Below are 20,144 nucleotides of genomic sequence, written 5' to 3'. Positions count from 1 at the left end.
TTGATCAATTGTAGTTGTGGGGTTTCTTGTTAATCTATGACCTTTTGAATTATCCTGCAGTGCTTTTTTACATCCCTCCTTCTGCTCCGTTTTTTGATTTAGGTTGCTACTGTATACCACTCAAATTTTTGTTGGTAAATTTCTGATTTTTAATAGGTCTTGTTTCTCACTCCTTTTATAAACAGAGCCATTTCTGCTTTCCATGGAAGAATCGGCATTATCATAAAAAAAAAATACATCAGTAGTGTCCAATATCTGTTTAAAAAAAACTGACTTTTTTTCTGCCGTCATTATAATCTGATGTGCGTCTATTAGCTCCCCCACGTTTTGATATAGATTTTGAATAAAAAATGTCTATTTTTATTCCTCTTCCAAAGATAATGTTCATTATTAGTATAATCCCTAGTTTCTATATCAAACTTGTTTTATTCAACTAAGCATCATATTCTTTGATAGCAGAGTATTCGCATAGGGATTTCTTAGTATTAGTAATTTCTTTTTTAATGTCAAGAAGGGTTAAATCATCATACTCGACAATCAATCTCATAAGGCTAAAAGAGCAGGTGTTCAACATATCGTACCACCGTTTCTCAAAGTCCTCACAGCATTTTGTGGTTGAGATTTTTCTTCTCCCGCAGCCCTGTAGGAATCATCTCCTTTTCAATATACGAACTTATTGTGGTTCGATCCCACCATGTTTTAAGTTCTTTAATGATGAGGCTTTCCAAGACTTACATATTAGCATCTGATATAGAAGGGTCAATAGTTTCTCTATTTCTTCATTAAAGATATTTTATTGTTATTAGTAAGTATATCTGATGGTAGTTCATAGTCATGGAGCCTACGGAATAAGAGACAGGCTCAAGGATTATTATTGTCTCTAAATGTTCTTCTTATCTTCTTCTTATCTCATATGCATGACTCTACATTTTTGTTTTGCTAAAACTTAAAGGTCATATGAGCAACTTGTGAAGTCCAGCTAGAAGCTTTTTTTTTTGCAATATCACATTGATCTGTAAATGGTATAAGTAAACTGTACTTTGGTTAAATAAACAGAAAATTGATCATGCCCACATGAATGCAGGTCTTTTTCTCCGAGCGCTCGATCTTGATTAGGTTTGAAGAGGCCTAATTTAGAGGACCTCACTGGTGATCCCATAAGCTGACTTGTGACAAAACAGAACAGCTACAACAGTTTTTGGTGCCCAACGTGGAGCCGTGGTGAACCAGCCTATTCGGAAGAAGTTTTGGGGACTCTGGAGACAGTGAAATTTCAGTCAGCTGCAGCAAGGTGAGAAGCTTTATTCTTACACTTTATTTCACTCTCTCTGATTTCCCGAATATTCTGGGTCAGGCTGTACACACGGTTCAAGAACTCTGGCATCACCAGTGAGTATTGTTTTTTCATGCATGTCTGAATGAGAGTTGAAATATAGAGTAATAAGATAATCTGTTGTCCGTCCATTAACTGATTGCATAGATTGCATAGCACGGAATTTGGGACAGTCTCTGTATAATTGCATTTGCTGTGTTGCTGTGTTTTGTGTTTTACTTTGTCCATCTTTGCATCTTTGATGGGCAATACACTGGTCTAGGGATTTGTGTTCGTAAGTGGTTTCATATTAATGCCTAGATAAAGTAGGCAGGCAATAGGTTGTTGTATATTGATGAGAAGCCTCTGAATAACAAAGTGATGAGAAATTGAGATAAGAGACTTGGTGAAATATGTATGTATAAGTTTAATGGTTATAGGTCATACTGTGGACTGTGAAAGGATGTTCTGGTTGTGAAATGTCACAGGGCATAGCCATATAGAGTATTTGAGTGGATACCTGACATATGTATTTTTTTTTCCCATCAGTGTCAAGAGCGGTTTAGATAATTTTATTTACATGTGAGATTAACTGATCCTTGGAAGGTGTATTGTTACATATGTTTCTAGAATCAAGTGCTGTGAAAGTATATAAGTAGTTTCAATTTTCTGCTGGGATTGTGTATTATACCAGTGGGTATTAGGGATGTTGTGAAAAAGCTGAATCTGGACGAAGAATTCTTTTGAGAAAACACTCTTGCTAAACAAACTGTGCGCTGCTGCCATTCTGTTGAGATGGGTCAAGTGAACAGCTGCGCGATTTTCTGCCCTCTGTGTGAAGTCCGCTCTGACGATTGTTTTGGTTTAACTCTAGTTTACGTTCATGCTGGTCCTTTACAAAGTATTCCGGCAACGGAGTACCCAACTGCACATCAGGTTTGAAGTGGTTAAGAGAGCATTGTGGCCTTCCCACTTACATTGAGGTGGTCTAGCAGGTGAGAGGACTATCACACCTGGTCCTTCCTGCTTTAGTCATCTGGTCTATTGGGTGAGAGAGGTGTTTTTTTAACCCTTCCCAATACGCCCGACAAGTGTAGCAGGTGAGAGTGAATGCTGATTTAGCCTTCCAGCTACCACTTGAGAGCCCATTCTGACTTGCCAGGAGATGTGTGGCCTGTTGACAAAGTCCAGGGACACTGGGGCATTTGCAGAAAGGTGGGCTGTGTGGGAATAAGTTGAAGCCATGGGCAACTTGTTCAGTGTGCAGCGTGGGGCTCCAGCAGGATCCAAAACAGCCAAACAGATAGTGCAAGAAAGAGAAGGCAATGAAGCAGTGAAAAATGTCAGACCGATACTCAAAAAGGCAGACATGCCAGAGTACGGATGTTTTAATGTTGAGAAATGGCACAGATTCAGGGAAGAAAAGAGAGGTTGGATAAAAGACAAGAGGGTAGAGCAACAAGTAAATAAATGGTGTCGTGTGGCTGAAGAGGTGCAGCATTGTGGATATAAAGAGACCACAGCGGGAGATAAGGTGTATTATGAATGTTTTAATGCACCAAAAGCAGGAATTGTGACTGCTACCGCCCCCCCTTCACATAAGCAGAAACCCAGACCAGATGAATGGACTTGTAAACATTGTAGTCAGAAAAACCCAGACTGGAGAGGTACTTGTGCTATGTGTAATGTTACTCGCCCTAAGCAGATTGCACTAAATCCTGTTCGAACCAGATCACATGTGATGACAGAGGACGCTGACTCTGAGACAGAGGTAGTGAAGGAATTGAGTTTTGGGGAGGAAGCTGACGGTGAGGAAAGGAAAGAACGCCCTGGGACCAGTACAAAAAAATCAGATACATCCCGACCGAGGAAGGTCACAAGAATCAGACAGACACAGGAATATCATCCCTGGAGCCCCTCTGACCAGCTAGCTATGTTGAAACAGTTACCTGACCCTGAAAACCAACCTTTCCCATTTTACAGGCAAATACAGACAATACAGGTGACTTATAAATGCACTTGGGCAGACCTCGAGTGTTTGGTGACTGCAAAGGCAGGTGACGTGCTGGGACACATAATTAAATCACATACTGATATGATAAAGGAGCAATCATGGGTCATGGATGTTCAGTCTGAGAGGTCTGGAATGACGTACTGTGAGGCATTGAAAGGATGGGCTACAAAGAAACAAACAGAGAAGTCTGTACTGATGACTGACGTGACACAGCAAAAAGTGGAGAATATAGAGACGTACTTTGGGAGGTTACAGCTGAAGTGGACAGACATGGGGTACAGTGCAAGAAACGACCTTGATATCAAAATATTGGTGAATGCATTCATTGACGGTATGAATAAGTTTTTACGAGAAGCAGTACAGACAGCCAGACCTGAGTGGAGAAACATAGACCCAACAGACCTTCTGCAAGTAGCTAAGGGGGTTGAACTGACAAAATGCAAGCGACCAGTTATGTATGCTAGAGCACAAGGAAGACAGTGGAAGCAGAGAGGGGGGGCACCAGGTGACCGAGCGACCGTACAGTCCTGGAATTGTGGACAGAATAGACATTATGCCAAACAGTGCAAAAACTCCAAAAAGGAGAGTGAGCAGACTGATTTCCCTCCTCCCTTGCCTCTGACCTAGGAAACTGGCAACCCAGTGACAAATGTGTACCCTGTTTTCGTTCCCTCAGGACCTGGTCCCACCTTACTTACGACCATAACAATGCCAGGGGCGAAAGAGGCAGAATTTTTAATTGACACTGGGGCAGCCGGCACTGTGGTACATAAAGACCTGATAAAGCCAGATATGATTACTGACGAGACTGTGGAGTGTGTCGGGGTGGAGGGATTGGTGTCTGAAACTCCCTTGACAAAACAGATGAAGCTGAGATTACAAGATAGCCAGGAAATTCTCACAAAGCTTATTGTTAGTGAAAATACTCCTATGAATTTTCTGGGGGCTGATGTGTTAAGTGCTATCCAGGCTACCATACAATACACCCCAGAAGGTATTACAGTCACAAGTCCCCTCTCTGACAAACACTTGTGCAAGATTGTAGCAATGGTGTACATGTCCAAATCTGCGAGAGTGTCCGATACCAGAACTAGTGAAGACATAGCAATGCAACAAGTTCCAGACATCGTATGGGCAAAGGGAAAAACTGATGTTGGTCGGCTTCCTATTCCCCCAGTCATGATAAAATTAAAAGAAGGCTCCACTCCTCCTTGTTTAAAACAGTATCCCTTAAGCCCAGCCAAATCAATGGCCCTGACCAGAGATATAAGAGAATATGTGCAAGCAGGGGCTCAAGTACAAAGGTCCTCCCCCTGTAACACTCCCTTGTATCCAATCAAGAAAAAAGGGCCCAAAGGTTCCCCTGACACGTACAGAATGGTGCATGATTTGAGAGCTGTCAATGCTGTCACAGAGTGTAACACCAATTGTTCCAAACCCACATACCGTACTGTCACAAATCCCAGGGACCTCCAAATGTTTTACAGTAATTGATTTGGCAAATGCATTTTTCTCTGTGCCTCTACACCCTGACTGTCAGTATCTTTTTGCCTTCACACATGAGGGGAAACAGTACATGTGGACAGTCCTCCCGCAAGGAGGAATGAATTCACCTACCATTTATTCTACAGCTATGGCAGGAATTCTGGAACAGTGGCAACCGCCTCATCCACAGGTTACGCTATTGCAGTACGTGGATGACCTTTTGCTCTGCTGTCCAGACCAGACGTCCTGCAAGGAAGCCACAATTTCTTTGCTGTGTTTTCTGGCAGAGAATGGTTGCAAAGTTTCACGTGAAAAATTACAGTACTGTAAGCAAAAGGTAACCTTTTTGGGTCACTGTATCTCTGAAGGTACAAGACACCTGACTGAGGAGAGAAAACAAGCAGTCCAAAATCTCTCCTTACCCAGGTCCCACCGGCAACTGCGCACCTTTTTGGGCTTAGTGTCATACTGCAGGCCTTGGATAAGGTCTGCCTCGCAAATGATGCAACCCCTCTATGATTGTCTGTCATCTGACCCCTTTGACCTCACTCTGGAAGCTATTGATTCCTTTCATTCCCTTAAACTACTCATTGTATCTGCCCCGGCCCTGGGTATTCCAAATTACGATCAACCATTTTTCTTGTTTTGCACAGAACAGGGAGGGCATGCGACAGCCGTCCTCACACAGCAACATGGTGACAAACAAAGACCAATAGCTTACTACTCAGCGCGATTGGACCCAGTTGTCAGAAGGTCACCCACGTGTGTCCGTGCTGTAGCGGCTGCTGCAGCACTGCTAGGGAAAGCTTGCGAGATCACATTGACATTTCCCTTAACAATTTACTCCCCGCATGACATTCATGCTATACTTGTGCAAGTTCAACCAAAACACCTGTCTATGGCCAGACAGCTCAGACTTGAATGTGCCCTTCTGATTCCTGAGTATGTCACCCTCAAGAGGTGTAATGTTCTGAATCCAGCCACCCTTTTGCCAGTAGATTCAGAAAAGGGGGAATTGGTGACAATGGTAGCAAGTGAGGATGAATACTTTGACATGACGCACGAGCATGACTGCATAGAGCTGATGAGTCAGGAGACAGCAGGTTTTCCACATGTCTATGATACACCTATTCCTAATGCAGATTTTGAGTTTTTTGTAGATGGCTCCAGATACCACCTGGATGGGAGATTCTACACTGGATATGCAGTAGTATCCTCACATGAGGTAATCCGAGCTGAACCACTCCTGCCGCACATGTCCGCGCAGGAGGCGGAGCTAACAGCGCTCATTGAGGCGTGTAGAGCGGGATCAGGTAGGAAAATTTAATGTTCAGACTCAAATTATGGATTTGGGATCTGTCATGATTTTGGCCCTATCTGGAGAAGTAGAGCTTTTCTTACGTCAGCTGGTAAGCCTATTAAAAATGCAGAATTGGTAAAACGGTTAATGGAGGCACTAATGTTACCAGTCCAGGTTGGCATCATTAAGGTGAAAGCACACACAAAAGGTGACTCACTGGAGGTAGCGGGCAATAGAAGGGCGGATGCAGCTGCGAAAGCAGCGGCAAAGAGGCCTAGGGATCAGAGGATAGTGGCAGGGAGCCAGCAAGTCCCAACCACAGCGAGTCTGGATGTCCTGAAATCCCTCCAGAATCAGGCTGCCCAAACAGAGAAGGAACACTGGGAGAAAATGGGAGCTGGGCTGAACTCGAATGGAGTATGGGAAAGTAAGGATAGGTTGTGTTTACCAAGGTCCCTGTTCCCTATGATGGCACAAGCAACACATGGCCCCACTCACGCCTCAAAAAGTCACATGTGTAACCAGGTGAATGCCTTCTGGATCGCTCCTGGCTTCAGTTACGTAGCCTCCAAACACGTACAATCCTGCATTATCTGCGCACAACACAACCCAGGTAAAACAGTAAAAGTCCCTAAGAAAGCAACACCCAGACCGCTCTACCCGTTTCAACGACTGCAAATACACTACATACAACTACCCAAGGTAGGAGTGTATGAATACGTCCTGGTATGTGTAGATCTCTTCTCAGGATGGGTTGAGGCCTATCCAGTAAAATGTGCAAATGCTAAAACAACTGCAGAAAAACTGATGAAGGAACTAGTCTGTCGGTATGGCATCCCAGAAGCCATAGAAAGTGACAGGGGTACACACTTCACTGGAGAAATAATGAGGGACATTATGCAGGCCCTGGGAATAGAGCAGGCATTCCATACCCCTTATCATCCACAGAGCAGTGGAAAAGTAGAGAGATTAAACGGGACACTTAAACTAAAAATTCAAAAGGCCATGGCAGAGACAGGAAAGAATTGGGTAGAGTGCTTATCCCTGGCACTCTTTTCAGTCAGACACACTCCAAATAGAAAGACAGGCTTGTCTCCTTTTGAAGTCCTTTTTGGTAGTGCCCAAAAAACAGGTCTCTACTTTCCACAAGTGTTAGGGTATGTGCGCACGTTGCTTTTTACCTGCTTTTTACCTGCTTTTTTGCTGCTTTTTCTTCTGCGCTGTTTAATGCCAAAATGGATGTGTTCTTCTATTCAAGCAAAGTCTATGGGAATTTGGGTTTCTTGTTCACACTATGTTGTTCAAAATGCTGCCTTTTTGAGGCAGAACTTTGGTCAAAAACTCAGCTTTTCAAAGAAGCAACATGTCAATTGTTTTTGCCATTTGGGTTTTGCACTGCAAAGCTGAGTTTTTGACCAAAGTTCTGCCACAAAAAGGCAGCATTTTGAACAACATAGTGTGAACAAGAAACCCAAATTCCCATAGACTTTGCTTGAATAGAAGAACACATCCATTTTGGCATTAAACAGCGCAGAAGAAAAAGCAGCAAAAAAGCAGGTAAAAAGCAGGTAAAAAGCAACGTGCGCACATACCCTTACAGATGCAACACGGCACTATGACAGCCTACGTCCAGGCCTTACAGGAAAGACTTAATGTGGTGCATAAATATGTCTTTTCATCTATTCCAGATCCCAATGCAAGTGCAGATGTGCATCAGCTGAATCCAGGTGATTGGGTGGTCGTGCGCAGACACGTGAGAAGGAGCCTAGATCCACGCTTTGATGGCCCATTCCTAGTCCAGCTGACCACATCCACCTCAGTGAAACTTGAGGGAAAACCCACCTGGATCCACGCTAGTCACTGTAAAAAGGTCACTCCTCCGGCAGAATGACAGTTTTGCTAATTATCCTGCTAGGTGTAGCAGGGTTGCTGCACCAAACAAAGACACTGAGCGAACTTTTAAATACAGACTGGGATAATAAACTCATTCGCCACCATATTTCTCTTACTGAGGACATGGAAGGAGAAAAGCCAAAAGACTGTTGGATCTGCACACACAGTCCTATTTCTTCAAAGACTATGCCTTATTTAGACTTACCTCTGGAACCACAGGAGGTGTTGGTACCAGACTGTATACACAATGAAACCTGGACTCAATCTAGATTTTTGGGAGAAGATGTACCTCGTGATGTATCTGCTACATTGACTATAGTTGGATGGGTCACTAAACCCTGGTTCCAGCTAAATATCACACGGCCCGATGGATACTCGTGGTGGATGGAATATGATTCAGACAAGGGCATAATTGCCAAAATAAAGACTAAGATTCCTCATTCGGGCCCCATTCCCCATGATGGATTATGGTTCAGTCTTCAATACAATGGTGTTGGAAATTGTGGAAAAGACAATAACTGTTTCTATATACATACACATGACTTAACCAAGGACAATGAGACAGTATATCAGAAGGATATTGAGGGCTGTACATCATAATTTATTAGACGGACTTTTAGGAGGGAGCGGGGTAGCTGTATCTCGGGTATGACGGGAAAACAAATGAACAATACGTGGTGTGCTCATAAAGTCATGAAAGGGCTTCTGAATCTGCTTTATTGTGTACAAAGTCAAACTCACTTTTGTATTTTCCCAGAGGGAGTGTTTTTGGTTTGTGGGAATCGTGCTCACAAGTGGCTGAGCCCTGACATGAGAGGGGTTTGCACACTTGCCAGACTTACACCAGCCACTTTCATAGTTCCTCATAGTAAAGTAGATGTAGCAGCTGTCCCAATTCATACCTTGTATAAACGAGCAGCAGATAATAAACCCCGGCCAAATGGTAGGCCTCATGTAGTAGAAATGGGAAAAGCAAATAAGGTATTTAGTGCTATTTTCATACACCCTTTCTTAATGCAAATGTGGGACAAGCTAGTAGAGTCCACTGACTACCTGGATGATCAAATTTTTCGGGTTCTTGAGATTCTAAATGCTACCAATGCTATACAAAAACAATTAATTGTAGTCACTAACCAGCATACTATAGTGCTAGACTTTGTGACAGCAAAAGACGGCGGAATGTGTCAAATAATTGGTCCTGCCTGTTGCCATTACATTGACCCTGCAGGCAACCTCCAGGTTAGAGCAGATATACAGAAAACAAGTGAACTTAGGGATAATTGGTTAAAAGAGCACGATGCCAACAAGGACTCCTGGTGGGAAAATACATTTTCTTTTATGAATCCAGCCAATTGGTTTAAGGGCCTAGCAGGTTGGGTTTCTGGCATTATACAAACCTGTATGCAAATATTGTTGTTCTGTCTACTGCTTTATATAGCTGTAAAAACATTGATATATGCATTACCTAAACTAATGAATAATGTATGTTCTAAGAGTCCCAGCATTGAACCCTCTGTAGTTTACTATGGACCCCAAATGGCCTCTGCTGACGGGGAGTAGGTGTCCACACTGAGGGTGGATGGGTGAAGTGGTAGGAAGACCCCTCATGGGTACTAGGCCCATGAGCCAGCAGCTCCTGTTTGGACGCCTACTGACCCTGTAGTGAAGGTTATACCATTTACAAAAGGGGAAAATTGATATAGAAGGGTTAATAGTTTCTCTATTTCTTCATTAAAGATATACTTACTAATAATAAAATATCTGATGGTAGTTCATAGTCATGGAGCCTACGGAATAAGAGACAGGCTCAAGGATTATTATTGTCTCTAAATGTTCTTCTTATCTTCTTCTTATCTCATATGCATGACTCTACATTTTTGTTTTGCTAAAACTTAAAGGTCATATGAGCAACTTGTGAAGTCCAGCTAGAAGCTTTTTTTTTGCAATATCACATTGATCTGTAAATGGTATAAATAAACTGTACTTTGGTTAAATAAACAGAAAATTGATCATGCCCACATGAATGCAGGTCTTTTTCTCCGAGCGCTCGATCTTGATTAGGTCTGAAGAGGCCTAATTCAGAGGACCTCACTGGTGATCCCATAACCTGACTTGTGACAAAACAGAACAGCTACAACAGCATCTAATATAGTATTTTCACTGGGTTTTAAACTAGCATCAGAAGAAAATGGTTTGTCCGCTTTTAATTTTCTGGCAGTATAATTTGCATCAATAATGCTGTCTGGACTAGTTGGAGCAACAGAAGCCATGTCTGATTCCATAAATATGGAACAACACCCAAAAAGAATTCCACAGTCCTCATTAAATTTAAAACATGCAAGACTAGTGTTGTATACACGGCAATGAGCAAGACCACATGAAAACAAACAGATAGAAAGACAGAAAAATAGTCAAAGGCCAAAGAGTTAGCTTACCACTCTCTACAGCAAGGGACATCACGGAAGGACTTGTGAGAATCCACGATGCATAAGAATAAGATGAAGAAAATCTAGCATCCAATGCAAAAATTCATACACATTTTTTTCCAAAAAAATTAAATTAAAACCATAGGAAAATGACATGGTTAAAAATGTGCAGAGATATTTCAAAGTAAGGCAAACATATTTCGGACGTTGGTGTTCTTAATCATCGCATACGAAACAGCACAAACACTAAGCGTTTTAACACACATCCTGTTACTCCTCTTAAGACAGCAGGCCAATCATGAAGTTTCTGTTGTTGAGACCATGTATATGCACTGTATTTATTTATAAATTACAATTGATATTTTATATATATAATTTTTGTATAAGATTTTGCTGTACAATATATTTATTTACATCATTTTATATATGTGAACATATTTTGTAAATTGTATTTGTATTATATTGTGTGCATTTTATCTTTATGTTGTATTCGCACATATGTGTACTGTAGATATTTTTATATATATATGCGCAGGCATAAATAGGTGCACATACATTTTCGTTCGAACACTATATTTATGATGCACATAATGTAATATTTATTATCCAATCACTGTTTATTTACATATTTACTACACCATGAACTTTATCTTTGTTCACATTTTTTTTTACCTTTTATGCTACTTGTACATACCTATTTCTATTTTCACATAAATTTCACTTCTAATTATAATTATGTTCATATTTATCATATTCTTTGTACTATTCCCAAAAGTATTAGTTCCTCACATTTTTCCCACATTTCTAAATGTAGTCTTAATTACACTCATTTCGATGTGGTCGCCTGTTTTCCTCATATAGCGTTTCTCTCTGCGCTCGAAGTCTGTGCACATGCCCAGAAACGCCACCGCAGGTTGTCCTGTACATGGCAATGGGAGGTATTGCACAGGCGCCGTCTCCTTGACGGAGGCTGATGCTTTCCCTCCGCCGTCCGTGATATGGGACCTCCGTGTATGTGGATGGTGCAGACGGTGCATGCGCCGCTATGTGACTCATTGCTGCACCTGATCTAAGATTACCACTCACTCCACCAGGCGCAGGCTCTTTAAATACCATCCCCTAACACTCCAACATACGTCTCCTGAAGAAGATTTCCTATGAAACGTACATTGGAGCGATTGGAGTGGACGCAAGTGACTGCATATCTAACTTGTAAGTAATGTAATTTACCCCCTGATATTTGTGCACACAAAATGCTACTGGTTCTGGTCTGGAAGTATAATGGTGTGCACTTCCATGCTTGATCCCAGTGTGAATTGTGTAATGATCACTTAGACATGTGGCTGGACTTGCTGATGTAGACATTCTTAAAGGGCCAGACCACTGCTGCATAACATTTTCATTACACTAAACTAAGATCCCTAGGGGGTCATAACACTTTTCTTTTTGCACAAATATATGAAAGGACTGATTTTGCACTTTGATCTTTGATTAATCACAAGTGCAATAAATAATACATTTTTTTAGCCTTTATAAAAACAATTATATAACAACATATACAATAGATTTTCATCCTGTGCACTTCAGCACCTGACACTTGACCCCCATTGTGATTATTTATCTTGTTTAAATAATTTTCCTTCTATACGAAATATATTTATGCACTAGCACTTTTGAAATTTTCAAGTATATAATTTCCTGATACTCATTTTTATGTAAATTAATTATATTTATTCTTACAAGATAAGTTATTTTTCTATTGAATTTGGAGATTTCTAGAATTGTACTTTGTATACATACAGCTTGGCTAATTCTTGCAGTCCTGTTGTCTACTCCTGTACCTGTATCACCATTTCATATATTAGATGTAATTTTTCGTGTTTTTAATCTATTTCAATAAAATTATTTTATGCCATATACTTTTTTTTTATCTAGTTATTTATAATTAATTAAGTTATATGGCCTTTCAAGTGCATACTAAAGGGTACATGTCATTTTCCTATAGTTTTCATTTATTTTTTTTTAAATAAAATTTGTATGAATTTTTACATTGTTGGAAGCTGGATTTTCTTCACCTTATTCTAATGCGTCGTGGATTCTCACAAGTTCTTCCGTAGCGTCCCTCGCTGTGGAGAGTGGTGAGCTGACTCTTTGGCCTTTGGCTATTTTTCTATCTGTACTTCTGTTTGTTTTTGTGTGGTCTTGCTCCCTGCCGTGTATACAATGCTAGTCTTGCATGTTTTAAATTTAATGAGGACTGTGGAATTGTTTTTGGGTGCTGTTCTGTTTTTTTGGAATCTGACATGGCTTCTGTTGCTCCAACTAGTCTAGACAGCATTATTGATGCAGATGATAATGCCAGAAAATTAAAAGCGGACAAAATATTTTCTGCTGACGTTGGTTTAAAAAAACAAGTGAAAATACTGAATTAGATGCTAATATATAAGACTTGGAAAGCCTCGTAATTAAAGAACTTAAAACACGGTGGGATCGAACCACAATAAATTCGTATATTGAAAATGATTCCTAGAGGGCTGCGGGTGGAAAAAAAAAATCATAACCACAAAATGCTGTGAAGACTTTGAGAAATGGTGGTAAGATATCTTGAACGCCTGCTCTTTTAGCCTTATGAGTAGAGATGAGCGAACCGGTCGTGGTTCGGCTCGAGTTCGGTTCGCCGAACGGAGGTCTCGTTCGAGTTCGGTTCGACGAACCACTCGAACTGCATAGGAAACAATGGGAGGCAATCACAAACACACAAAAACACCTAGAAAACACCCTCAAAGGTGTCCAAAAGGTGACAAACAACTCACAACACAACACAAACACATGGGAAAGTGACAAGGACATATACTCATGCGAAAACAAAAGAGCTGGACAAGGAAAAAGAGGAGGAGACACAGATATATGAGTATATGCAAGGGAACATCGATGCCATTACTGTGCAACTTGAGCCCTGCTCATTTTAGGCTTCCAATCTGGATAAAGTGCCTGAGCTCGCCACGTACGCCTTGGGGATCTTGTCGTGTCCTGCAGCCAGCGTTCTCTCGGAACCTCTCTTCAGTGCTGCTGGGGGTCTGCTGGCAGATAAGCACACGTGTCTGTCCACTGACAATGTGGACATGGCTCTCAGAGGACTTTTCTTCCCCTGGGTCAGCCAGGGGAGGCGAATTGCACGTGTATTTTTGAGAGTGCTTCATGCAAAGCATCTTTTTCATTTTGAAAAGGAGGATCAACTGATGCCAGTCAAGTGGGGTGTGTGTGGCCCAATTAGTGGAAATGAGGGAGACTGTGGTTGGAGTCCCCTCGCTGTGTTTCTAAAAGAACCAAAATGAACAAGTCATGGCTCTAAGAGGACTTTTCTTCCCCTGGGTCAACCAGGGGAGGCGAAAGGCATGCGTATTTTTGAAAGTGCTTCATGCAAAGCATCTTTTTCATTTTGAAAAGGGGGATCAACTGATGCCAGTCAAGTGGGGTGTGTGTGGCCCAATTAGTGGAAACGAGGGAGACTGTGTTTGGAGTCCCCTCGCTGTTTTTTTTTACATGATTTTCGAAGTGCATGACATGCCTAAGAGGTTTAGTTTCAGCATCTCAATCTTGTTGGCTACAGAAAGGCTGCCTTTACACCCTTTTGTCACCGAGGATTTTCGAGACCTTATGCCCATTGCAGTGCCCCAAGAGCCGATGGCCATTTGCCACTCCTTCTCCAAGAAAGATTGCCCGCGCTAACGCAGCAGATCGCACACAACATCACCGCTTCCTTGACAAACTCTGTGTGTGACAGGGTGCATTTCACCACAGATACTTGGAACAGTAAGCATGGACAGGGACGTTACATGTCTCTGACTGGGCACTCGGTAACTATGGTGATAGATGGAGAAGTGTCTGCTGTACAAGTCTTTCCGTCCCCACGAGTTGTGTGTTTCAATCCTTCCTCTGTATGTACAAGTTCCTCCACTGCTTCTGCCTCATCAACCTCGTGTTGTTCCTGCACCTCAGCCCAAATCCTGTGTGGTCAGGCCACCCTTCCTTGTAACTGCGCCCAAGGAATCCCACACACCTCCTTACTATGCTGGCAGCAGAGCTCAAGGCCATCAGGCGGTCAAATGTTTACTTTGAAATGTAGGGGAAATGTGAGACACCGCTGAGGAATTGTGGACGGTTAGCTCTGTAGAGTGAGACCGAGTTTCATCAATGGTTAGCATCATTGTTGTACCCGGCATTCCCTGGCTGCTGGATGAGTGGAGACAAACAGTCTGCGGCCCTTCTTCAAGGCAATGTGACACACGTGCCTTGTATGGCTCACTTGTTGAATCCGAATCTCCAACAATTTTTAAAACACTATCCCGGCCTACATGTCCTTCTGTCGAGGGCACGGTGTAACGCCTGCCTGGATCGACACACTCAGACGGCCTGTAAAGGATAGGCTAGACGGAACCCACTCACCAACCCGCAGAACCCTGAAACCCTTTAATCCCTATACAGTGATGTTGAATGACACAGGGCCCAAGTTGATCAAGATCTGTGGAAGGCTGAAGTTCCAGAGAATAGTAGTCAGGCAGGGTCAAAACATTGAGTAAGAGGAACAGAATGGGAGGGACAGGACTTAATCAGAAAACAAGCAGAGGTGAAATGCAAATCGGCCAATGAGGTACCTAAACAGCAAGCAGGAAAAGTAGTCAGGTAACAAGCACACAAACTCATAAAACTAAACTGGGGGTAACAGTAACCAGAGGTTCATAGCTATGTCTGGCAGTGGTCTTCAGACAGGAGGGGCCTAAAAAAAGGGTGTTGTGTCTTCCCATTGGTTGTAGCTGAATGATGGCACTTCATCTGTGAGATACCTACCACCTGCATTCAGCCATTGGTTCTGCATATGTCAAGGTAACGCATCTCAGTGGGTGAGCATAACCTGCATCCACCTGCGCCGCTGGCGTTGACTCCTCTCCCATCATCAGCACTATGCACGAAAAGAACACGTTATCACCTTGCGACAGGAGTACAAATTGACGTAGCGGACGACGGTGGTGACTTAACAGCCGTGTGCGGCAAAGATGCAAACATGGCAGCGTGCCTTCGTCAGGCCAATGTGACACACGTGACTTGTATGGCTCATGTGTTTAATCTGATTCTCAAGCAATTTTTAAAACAACATCCCGGCTTACATGGCCTTGTACAGCGGGCACGCTCACTATGTGCTCACTTCCATCGTTAGCAACCAGTAGCTCAACAACTTTCATCGCTCCTGAAGTCTTAAGGTCCAGCGGTTAAACGTCAGAAATGCGATGTTCCGACACACAGGAATTTTAATCTGCACATGTTGCAGCGTCTGTGGCAGCACTGCAGAGCCCTGCTGAAATACGTTATGACGTATACCCTGGGCTAACTTGATCCAGAGGTGGTGCAGATCACGCTGCTGGAGTGGTGTCAGATCAAGGACCTATGCACCCTTCTACACAGTTTACAAATGTCGACGCAGATGATTAACACTGGCGATGACATTCTCAGAGTGACAATTTTGGTCATCTACATGATGGAGCACACTGTAAGTATTATTCGGAGTCAGGTGTTGGTCCAAGAGGAAGGGAGGAAGTACTGGAGGAGTCATATGCGGAAGGGATAACAAGATCTACAAGGTCCAGACGGTCAGCGGCACCTAGGCGGCAGTCATGGTACAGTGGGGGAGAGGGATTATCAAGGGCGCATAGTATCAGCAAAACAGTTGAGGAAGGTGCAGGAGCCCAGGAAGAAATGGAGGACGAACTGGCGATGGGCATGGAAGACTCAGCAGATTAGTGAGAGCTTACTCACATTTCGGTTGTGCGAGGTTGTGGGGAGAGGGCAGAGGAAGGAGGCACGATTCTCACCTCTCCGCCACCAACACACCAAGGACTTGGTCCTCCTGGATGCTCAAGACACATGAGCGCCTTCTTGCTGCACTACCTACAACATGACCCTCGGATTGTACGAATTCCAAGTCATGCTGACTACTGGGTTGCCACACTGCTAGATCCCCGGTACAACACAAAATTTTGCGAAATAACTCCTGCCATAGAAAGAGACGCACTTCTGCAGGAGTATCAGCAGAAGGTGTTACGCAATCTTACATTTGCTTTTCCACTAAACACCAGTGGTGCACAAAGTGAATCTCAACGCTTTTTCATCGAACTGAGGGACCGAGGGCTGGCTGCTGTGCTGAGACTGCGTTGAGTACGGTGTCCCGGCAGAGTTGCACTTTTGGTCCTATACAAACTGATTTGAAAAAGGAGAGATGCTGCTGGAAAGGGGAACAGGTGTGTTGGAAAGGGTAAAAAAGTTTGTGTCCATGGGTTTGGTGGTTAAGCAACAGTAACATATGCTGAAGAAACAACATCTGTTATGGTGGGACTGGCAGATTTGGATAAGGTGGTATATACTATGTTACCACTATATAAAAAATATTAAGAAGAAAAGAAAGAGAAAGGTAGATATCCCAATCGCCATTAGGTGTCCACCGTGCTCACAGATGGAAAAGGAGAGGTTGGCAACTGGAAGGTTAGGTGGAGGATACAGAGCAGGTTGACTCTCAAACAAATAGTAGCCTGAACCGAGTTAGACGCAACTCGGATCTGGAGACTTGGAGCCCTGTTAGCGTGACAGGGTCCACACGACCACCCAGCCCCGGAACTCCCTGTTAACACAGGGGCCATTGGTTACGCTATCCGTGTGCGTAGGGGACACACCTGTGGACAGTAGGCGCATCAGCAGCAACAGGCCTGTTTATGCCACTGGGCTGCACTAGCAGGACTGGTAGGACAGGAGCTGTTCTTAAACGTTCTGTGTTACCAACTGTGGTGGCGGCCTGCATCGATGACCTATCCCTGCCTACCTCTGGCCTAAAGCCGCAATGGGTTCAACACATGGAGGTGTGCTCTTTCGGAGATTAATAGAAGACTGGGCACCTTCTTCTTGGCTCCAGCCCCTTTTATAACCTGGGTCCGCCCGAAACCAGGGTGGACCACAATGCACCTCCTGGAGACAAAAGCAGAGTGACACGTCATGAGTGGCATAACTAGCGTCCTATTTTGAACCGCCACTTGAATGATGACCTCATGGCTGCCACAACCAAAACACCTCAACAGTCATCGTCTGACCAACAACAATGAGGTGACAAGTCATAGGGGCGGCCCTCTGTAAGCCTGTTGGGAGTGGCCTGGCCAAATTGTCAGCACACCTGATGCCCTGTGGTCTACATGGGCCCCCCACATCAGGGGCAGGGCCAAAGAGTTCATTACCCGACCTAGCCTCTGATGCAGTAAGTGCCTGAGCATGCTCAGTAGCATGAAATACAGTTTCTGAAAAAAAGACTATCCGCGTCAGCATGCTGTCTAGGCACAACACAGGACTTAGACCCGGCACGGAGTGCAAGTACCTGTGCAAAGAGGCTTTTCTCAGTCAGTGTGAAGCCTCATAGGTGTTGTGTTGGTGCATTACCTTCAGGGACTCCACGTGGAGAAAGAGTCTGGTCACACTTAGGTTGCTTCTTTATATGTATTTTCGTGACGCCACTCTCGGTATTGCGGTCAGTGGGGACCGCCACTGCAGTGTAAGGGGACACCTGGGGCTGATGTTGGGTGCAGTTAGTTTTAGTGGCGTCCCAAGAGTGAGTCAAGCACCAGGGCCCTGTGTAAGTGTGTTGAGCCACAGGACGCAGAATGACTCAGGCACAGTCCAAACGAGCATGCGCTGTAGCCCAAAATTAAGACTTTGCCTCAGGAATGACACAGTCAGGCAGAGCATACTCAGTTGGCGAAACATTGGAGTTAGGCTGCGGCTGGGGTAAATCGGCACACAGGAAGGAGAAACCGCGGAAACACTTCGCTCAATTTTGAGGGGAGTCATTTTGGAGTTTGGTGAGGAATACCGTAACGCCAGTGAGCAGCATCCTGTGCCACAGACCAACATTCTTCCGGTGCTGTCTATACTGTTAACCATGATAGGAGCGTAAAGTCTGTATTTATGGCAACTGGACATCACATTACCCGGGTACGGTAGGCTGTGCCAAGACAGTAATGCGTGCACGCAACACTTTGACAGTGCAGAGGCAGCAAGTGTGATTGTTTTATTATGAAAACACATATCTGTTCTGGGTAGGACGACTATATAGACAAATTGTCACATACAGTTTAAATCATAGAGGGACAGCGACACATGTTTGCATTGAATGTTGCTTTTCAAGATTTACATGACTGTGTTGCAGAGCTGTGTGGTTTGCATTCACACTGTTATCATCTGCCTTATCTGTGAGGCTTCAGCTAACAAGGGTATTCAGGGTGGGTGATGTGTTTTGTCTATGTTTAGGTAGATAATTGGGAAGCTCTTCTGATGCGCCACTAGAAAGTTGTCTTCGCACACACACACACACAAACACACAATTACTGCTGCTACGCAGAGGGCTTAGCAAGCAGTAGGCCACTGAATAGATTTTTCTATTATTTCCATTTAATGCATGGTTCTTATTGTTTGTTTTGGGAAAGTGAAAGAATCATTTATGAACCCAACTGCAAACAGTGCTTTTCATGTTGCGTGGTTTTGCTGCATACTGTGGATCCCACCAAATACAAGACTTAAAATGAAGCATAAGTCGCAAAGGGAATTTCTCTGTGCTACAATGCGGCCTAGCGGGGCTGTGCAGCCACCGCCAGCCCCATCACGTGCATCTGTGTGTTCTTCATCTTCTGTGACTGTGGGGACAGCAGTCACACATGCTTTTTCACGATGAACTTCCACCCCTTTACCCGTAAGCGGGAGTGTGATTGGCCGGTCGTCACTTGTTTTGGAAGTGGAAACACATGGTATTGTTGAGCTGTCAGAAATCGAGAGAACCATCATTGGATGAAGGCAACATTATATCCACGCCTGCACCTTCGTAACAGATTGGCTGGACTACTTGCAGCTAATAATTGCGTTCCAGAAATGGAAATGAGTGTAGAATGCACTTATGTTGTACCTTGCTTGGGAGCAAAGGAACACTAACTTAGTATTCCAGACAATTTTAGGATGGCAGAAAAAGTGTCAGCTCTTTGGGCAAATTAAATAGCGTGGCAAAAGTGGGCAGGTGGGTACAGTGGCCGTGTTCTGTGTGTACCAGGACAGTAAAGGAAGCCTCACTTTCTATCCCTCCTAATGATGAAATGCATCAAGCAATTCCCTGAGTTTGCTATAAAAATATCATTGCAAAATGTGTATGAGGGTGTAATGCAGAGGTGTTAGAAATAGCATGACACCATTGGGGCACAAATGGAGTACAACAGCCACTTTTTGGATGCCACTAACTGGCAGCATTTTTTGCTATTATTATAGCTTATTAAAAACAGAGCAGGAGGGTGTAATGCAGAGGTGCTGGAAATAGCTTGGCACCAGTGGGGCACAAATGGAAGTCCAACAGCCACTTTTAGGATGCCACTAAGTTTACTCAGTGTTTGCTAGTATAATGGCTTATTAACAATGAGCTTGAGTGTGCAAAGGGCAGGAGGGTACAGTGGCAGGGTTGTGGGTCAGTGTACAGGAAAAGAAGCCTCACTTTCTATCCCTCCTAATGGGGAAATGCAGCGAGGAAGTCCCTGAGCTTAGCTACACAGACGCTGTTATCTTCTGTAGCTGTTAAAATCTGTTTCCACGGACCTGACTGTCACCTATGGCTCTGAGCCTGCTGTTATTAGCCCTTACAAGGGC

The 20,144-nt window shown here is 43.6% G+C and overlaps 1 protein-coding gene across 1 annotated transcript in view; it reads left to right on the top strand.

The window, feature by feature from the left end:
- Positions 1–9,982, top strand: part of LOC142245210 (syncytin-B-like) — a 55,908-nt gene extending 45,926 nt beyond the window's left edge. The window contains exon 2 of the mRNA XM_075317722.1: positions 7,800–9,982. Coding sequence (XP_075173837.1) covers positions 8,653–9,564 — 912 coding nt within the window. The 5' untranslated portion in view covers positions 7,800–8,652 and the 3' untranslated portion in view covers positions 9,565–9,982. The remainder of the gene's footprint in view (positions 1–7,799) is intronic.
- The last annotated feature ends 10,162 nt before the right edge of the window (positions 9,983–20,144 follow it).

The sequence above is a fragment of the Anomaloglossus baeobatrachus genome, chromosome 7 (assembly GCF_048569485.1).
Source record: "Anomaloglossus baeobatrachus isolate aAnoBae1 chromosome 7, aAnoBae1.hap1, whole genome shotgun sequence".
NCBI lineage: Eukaryota > Metazoa > Chordata > Amphibia > Anura > Aromobatidae > Anomaloglossus > Anomaloglossus baeobatrachus.
This window is presented reverse-complemented; position numbering and strand designations above follow the sequence as displayed.